We start from the raw sequence: 7,038 nt of genomic DNA on the forward strand, positions 1-7,038 counted from the left end.
TCAGCCTTTAATCTTACTGTAGGGTAACAATGAGGTTAAGATATAAAGATTCTGAGACAACATCGTGTTAGAATACGGGCATCCAACTCAAAACCAATTGGCAATGAGTGGAGAGGATTATAAACCACAGGATCTTAAATTTCCCAGACAATGTGGGACTAATAATCTCAACAGGCCCCCTCACGTGTAGCCTCGTTGGGTCTAACACGTGTAACAATTAAATCGGGTGACGCAGAGTAAAGGCGCGGTCAAAGACTCGTCGCAAATAACCTGCTCTGATACCACGCCCGAGGAGCCTGCTTGAGACCATATAACGATCTGCGTAGTCGACATACGTAATCAGGGTGATCAGGATCAACAAATCCTGGAGGCTGATGCATATAAACTGTCTCGGTCAGATCACCATGGAGAAAAGCATTCTTAACATCTAGCTGATGGATTGGCCAAGAACGCGAAGTAGCAATAGTAAGAACAGTACGAATAGTAGCAGGTTTGACAACCGGACTAAACGTTTCAAAACAATCAACCCCAACCTGCTGAGATTTGCCATTAGCAACAAGACGAGCCTTGTATCGCTGCAAAGATCCATCAACATTATATTTGTGACGAAAAAGCCACATGGAACGAATAACATGAGCATCACGAGGTCGTGGTACAAGTTCCCACGTATTGGTTTTCAACATAGCATTGTGCTCATCTTTCATGGCGGCATTCCAATTTATATCCCTAAGAGCATACAAGTGAGAGTGAGGAATTGGAGAGATATGCCGTAAAGTTTGAACATGGAGATTGAGCCGGTGGATCGGTCGGTAAATACCACGGGAGGCTCGAGTAACAGGACGAGAAGGAGCTGTAGTGGGGGGGATGTTGTAGTGGGAAGGACAGTAGTAGGTGGCGAGGATGGAGAGTCTGTAGTGGGAAGGACAGTAGTAGGGATGGTAGTGGAGTTACTATGTGTAGCAGTAGGGGCAGAGGAGATGGTGGAGTCTGCAGCTGTGGAATTAGTGCAGAGAGGACCCGGAGAAACTGACTTAGAGAAGATACTGGACTGACGTAGGTACAGGGGTCTATTAGGGGAAGGTGGGTGTGCAGACATAGGAGCTGGTGGAACTGACGTACGTACAGGTGGAGGAAGTGGAACTGGCGTAGGCTGGGAGGTTGGAAGTGGAACAGACGCAGCAGATGGGAAGTTGGACCGACGGTGAGGAGGGGTATAGGGTCCTGAAGTAGTGGGTGGGATAGTGGAAGCCTGCGTGTCAGTAGGTTGATCATGCTGTATAGATGGGTAAGAGAGGTTATAGGAAGAATGGAGGAGATTTGGGGGAGACTCGACAGTAGAAGAGGTATTTTTAGTGAGATTTGTGAAGGGAAATACATTTTCATCGAAAGTTACATGACGAGAGATAATAATCTTGTTTGTGGCAAGATCAAGGCAGCGGTATCCACGGTGGTTGGGAGGAAAACCAAGAAAGACACACTTAGTGGAACGACGGGAGAGTTTGTGAGGAGTTGTGGACGAGAGATTTGGATAGCAAAGGCAACCAAAAGTACGTAGATGTTCATACGTTGGTTGTCGTTGATAAAGAATAGACACGGGTGAGTGAAAATTAAGGACTTTGATGGGTAGAAGGTTATGTAGATAGATAGCCATATGGAGAGAGTAGACCCAATATTTTGGAGGAACGGAAGCGTGAGACATAAGGGTACGGGTGATATCATTGATACGACATATCATACGTTCGGCCTTGCCATTTTGGGATGAAGTTTGGGGGAAAGAGAAACGAAAAACAAGACCATTATTACGAGAAAAAGTATGGAAGGAAGAGTTGTCAAATTCACGACCCATGTCACATTGAAAACATTTTATTTGTGTTTGAACGAAAGAACCAAATTCCAAAAATTTGCTATAAACTTGGGACTTAAATTTCAAAGGGTAGACCCATATATAGTTGGTAAAATCATCAAGCAATATAAGATAATATCGAACGATGATGTCTTGTGCATATAATGTCTTGAACGATGATGTCTTGTGCATATAATGACTGAGACAAAAATAATCCTGAGGATGAACGAGTAACAGTGATGCCCAAAAAATGATGTAGTGGACCAAGGTCAGACATAGCAAACTCTCACTTCATCAAATCAATGAAGCGGCATAAGAGAGCATCAGTAGAGGCAGTCAAAATAATGTCATCAACATATAAAAGTAAGTATGCCATTTCGGATCCTGATTGATAAACAAAAAGTGAGGGATCACATACACTACCACGAAGACCACAACCTGTGATAAACTTGGCAAATCTCTGAAATCACAGACTATTTCTCTCGGTCTCCTCTATCTCTGGCTTAACAGCATACTCTGATGCTGACTGGGCGGGTTGTCCCGATTCTCGACGATCGACATCTGGTTTTTGTGTCTTTCTTGGTGACAGTCTCATCTCCTGGTCCTCCAAGCGTCAAGGCACAGTCTCTCGATCCAGTGTTGAAGCTGAATATCGGGGAGTAGCAAATGCGGTTGCTGAAACAACATGGCTTCGCAATCTTCTTCTAGAGCTCCGACTACCTCTACGACGTGCTACTATTGTTTACTGTGACAATGTAAGTGCGATATATATGTCTGGAGATCCTGTTCAACATCAACGCACCAAACATGTGGAGATTGATATACATTTTGTTCGTGAACGAGTTCGTATTGGTGTCATTCAAGTCTTACATATTCCCTTTGAGAACCAATATGCTGACATCTTTACCAAGGGGCTTCCTCGACAGCTATTTGTTCGCTTTCGTTCTAGTCTTAGCGTTTGTTCCTCTCCCGCTCAAACTAAGGGGGTGTAATAGACTTTATATTATCCTCTTGCCTTATTTACCTTTAGGAGATTATCTCCATTTATTTAGGTTGTAAACACAAAAAATATTATATGATTTTATATATATTCTAGCCAAGAGGAACATTTCTCCTCAAGGAAATTATCATCAAATCCAAGACATCGGAGGAAAATAAGAAGCATTTTGTGAAGTTCAACGGTGTATATTTCATTGTGAATCCTACAACTAATCAGCATCTGGAGGTACAAACTACAAAGGGTTATCCCACAAAACATGGAAGAAAAGAAGCTCAACTTCCCAAGAGACAAGTAGCAACAAAACCAATGAAAAGCAAAACTGGGAACCCCTCTATCAGCATACCTCTCTTTTGCCTTCATTGTAATTATATCATCGTACATCTCTTTTACCTTCATTCTCAGTGTATTTTACAACTTGTGATGGAATTCTTGTCTCGCTCGCGATCATATGTCCTTGCCGTCCCCCTAAACCCAGTTCAATTAATATTCAGTGATCTTTCACATGTGTGTGTGTGTGTGTGTGAGAGAGAGAGAGAGAGAGCATACCGGATGAAAAGTTTAAGGGGCCGCTTGAGGATCCTAAAGTTTGCCGATCTTTGTCAAATAGATGACTAGAACTACCTGAAGTAACCAAATTGCCACGTAATTCTCGAGGAAGTGCTAAGTTGTTGACACCCAATTCATTTGCTCCACTGGGTAAGATAGTTTCACCGATGGATACCTTCACAGCAGGCTTTTGGGCGTAAGTTGTGGACCATGACCCTCCATTTGATCCAGCCAAAGACATTATTACATCTGCCTGTCATACAAAACACCACAGAACATATTATCATGATATGCCATGTATTTGATCTCAACTACTTTTTACTAAACATTAACTCACATAACCGGGGTTTTTATTCTATAAAATATAATACAGCATAAACTATCTTTTACACTCGTGAATCTTCCATACAAAGAGTGAAATTCCAAGTTATCATTCTTCTATTAGCAACCTTCCTTATGATTTAAGAATCACCATACACTTGCCAAGAAGGCTGAGCAATAACATGTCAGATCTACACATGCATAGAGGTTGTATCCATATTCGTGAGCATGAAAAACATAAGCAATGACATCACAGTTGGTAGGTAAGTAACCAATTGCATTGTGCCATCACTACATTGGCAGCACAAGAGAGTAAAAAAGAAAACCAGGCGAAAGAGATATTCCCACGACTTTCTGACAAATAACTGAATTCTGACCTTGTTTGGGTGGACATCATCGAACACATGAGCTTGGCCACCGTAAAATATAGTCATTTGGCGACAACCAGATGCCAATCCATGTTGGCTGAAATCACAACAGAGAGAGTAAGCATCACTTCATTTTGGTATTGATTTTATATGTTTTCAGACAAGATCAAGATCTACCTTGGTGGATTAGAAGGTTCCAGGTCCAAAATTTGAGAAGCGTATTTTGGCTTTCCGCTAAGAATCACCCTAGGCGAGTTTCTGTCAAGAACTGGATTGCTGGCGGTAATACCATTCAATATACTTGACCCTTTAATGCCTGTTCTAGAACCTTCATCAGCAGCAGGTTGAGAAATGATTGAAACGCCTGAATTCCCATCTCGGTACTTGTTGGAAGATAACTTGTCAATGTACGTTGAAAATTGGCCATGGCGTGGGGTATATTGTGATGATGGGCTCGCATTCATCTGAAGGGGCCGCTCTAACTTGGAAGCACCAGAATCAGGTCGACTAACACCAGGAGGCTGCAATATTAGCTGATTAGTAGAAGTTTGTCTCGGTGGTTGCATACCAAAGAATTGTTCTTCACTCTGAGAAGTTCTCGGTCTGTCTCCACCAGTGCTACTCCGGATTAACTAATTTCATACATGACAAGCAACAACAGTAAATGAAACTATTTTCACAATTTTCACTAGCACAGGAGATGAATCGCATTACTACAAAGTACAGAGACAAAAGGAGTATACAACATTGGAGACAATTCAGAGAAAACTAGAGAAGCAATAAGCAAATTCTAGTGTCTGTGGACATTACCACGTTCAAAAGCTCAAACTGAAAAACCTAAAAGAATACCAAACCCAACAAGCATTACATTCACATAAAACACGATTCTACAAAAAAAAACATAAATGTATAAAATGTAACAATCAGATACCTTCATCAAGTGTGAACTTTCAAACGAATCAGTTCCTGACTGAGGTGTCATCCTGTCTCTAGCTGAACCCATAAATACCGAATCCGAATTACTCCTCTTGCTTCCAGCGAATCTGTTGCTTATCTCAGGTCCAGAAAAATCACTCTTTGAACCATGCAACTGAACCCCCTCAGAATTGTTCCCAACTAGCCTTTCTAGCATGAATTCAAAAGCACACAAAACAACCAAACTTCATTTCTACTACTTCAATTATAAACAATGCCTACTTTAAATTACACAACAATGTTGGTTTCTGACCAAACCCTAAAGCCCCGGAGAAGTAAAGTATACATTTTTCTTTCAGTTCTTTCAAACCTAACCAAGTGTAGTGTGAAGAATAACAACAACAAACCCATTAACATGTCCAAAGGGGATAAGAAGAAAAACCAAAGGAAGGCTAAAAATAAGTAAAGTCATACCAACTTCATATTACAGCAAAAAGAAAAACAAACCAAACCCATTGAATGATCTTACCAAAACAACTCCACAACAAGATTAAAGATCAGTAATTTCTACAGTAACCACTAAAATCACAACTACCCAGAAGAAGAAAAATAAAAAAGAAATCAGGGAAATTACTGAAAGTGACTAACCAGAAGCTAGATCGGAAGTAGCAGAGACAGGGGTATGACCACCACCGGATGAAGAAGCTTCAGAGGGTTTGATTTCATTACTCTGTTTAGGAATAACAATTATAGGAGAAGGAGTTTGATGAGGAGAATCTGAAATACATTTCATACCAAGAAAATCATGAAAAGTTGGATTAATTTTCTCAGCTTCAGTACTGATAGTCTTGGGATTTTGTTGTTGATTGGTCATCATTTGCAATACTAGTGCCATTTCATCAATAGGAAATCATAGTGTTTGGGTCTCTTCTTCAATTCAAATTTCAAACCCAGGAAGACAAATCATAAAAACAAGTTAGATTTTCAAATTATAAGTAGTGAAGGTAGAGAAAGTGAGAGAGAAGGATTCAGGAGCTTTTATCAGAGTGAATATGGGTATGGAGTTTGATTGAGCATTGAAAAGCAAAAGTGGTTGTTTTTCTACTTTCTGTAATCAATTTTCAATGGCTTTTTCTCTCACACTGTCTCCTCTCTCTGAGTCTCTTCTCTATGTTTCAGTTCTGAGGTTTCTGGCACTTCTCTGTAGACAAGAGAAAAAGAAGGGAAATTAAGAGAGAGAAAGAGAGAGTGATGTGGAATACGAGGAGACTGGGTATAATTAGCTTTTCAAGTGTTTGATTAAGCATCACTGGAAAAGAAGAAGAATAAAACATTAATGTGAAACGAGTTTAATTTATTATTGTGTTGGCCGGGGTCCAAGGAGATTGACTTCTGTAACTAGTGTCAAGGCAAGTTGTATGCTCTTACCATGGTCCATGGAATTGCAACGTTGCTAACGGGTGCCAGATTTTAGGAAGGTACCAAAATCCATATAAAACAGAGAATTTTCTAATTTGTTTTGTATGGATTTTGGCATTCTTCCCCATAAACTAGTACCCCTTTAACAACCTTGATGGAATTGGTTAAGGACTTAAAGTAATTAAAAGCAATCAAACCAACATAATTCGAAGTCAGATTAAGAGCAAAGGTCATTGGGACGGAGAATTTTGGCGCTGTATTTTTCAAAATGAAGTAGACAGGAGACCAGTGATTTTTCATTTTCATTTATACTTAATTTTTTTTATTTGGTAGTATGGATGTTATTAAAACAACCACTGGTTGGGCCTTATAAAACGAGGGAAGGCTATCCTCATAACATCACTAGTCAAAATAGAACACAAAAAATTAAGAGGGGAATTAACTCGTACACAGGAAATACATTTATTATCATTTTTTTTTTTGACAAAACATCAACTGTAAAATTCTCCACCCGATAATGACGTCAAAAACTTACACTTTCAAAAGTTCATTGCAGAAAAAAATATCAACAAGCGTGTCTGGGGAGAAATTTTATAATTTTTCACTCGGACTGCACTTTGGGTGCC

General features: G+C 40.0%; 1 protein-coding gene across 2 annotated transcripts; it reads right to left on the reverse strand.

Annotated features, from left to right (window-relative positions):
- Positions 1 to 2,903: 2,903 nt before the first annotated feature.
- On the reverse strand, positions 2,904 to 6,278 carry LOC113299689 (protein TIFY 8-like). Of its 2 annotated transcripts, none has more exons than XM_026548763.1 (6): positions 5,642 to 6,278; positions 5,010 to 5,203; positions 4,256 to 4,599; positions 4,088 to 4,175; positions 3,390 to 3,642; positions 2,904 to 3,308 (listed from the first exon to the last, which is right to left on the reverse strand). In XM_026548763.1, exons 1-6 carry the CDS (start codon positions 5,886 to 5,888, stop codon positions 3,214 to 3,216), a joined length of 1,221 nt encoding a protein of 406 aa, XP_026404548.1. In that variant the 5' UTR covers positions 5,889 to 6,278; the 3' UTR covers positions 2,904 to 3,213. The 2 variants fall into 2 exon arrangements, with proteins under 2 accessions (XP_026404548.1, XP_026404547.1); XM_026548762.1 differs by having other exon boundaries at positions 4,256 to 4,710; positions 5,642 to 6,276.
- Positions 6,279 to 7,038: the final 760 nt, after the last annotated feature.

This window comes from Papaver somniferum, chromosome 7 (assembly GCF_003573695.1).
Source record: "Papaver somniferum cultivar HN1 chromosome 7, ASM357369v1, whole genome shotgun sequence".
NCBI lineage: Eukaryota > Viridiplantae > Streptophyta > Magnoliopsida > Ranunculales > Papaveraceae > Papaver > Papaver somniferum.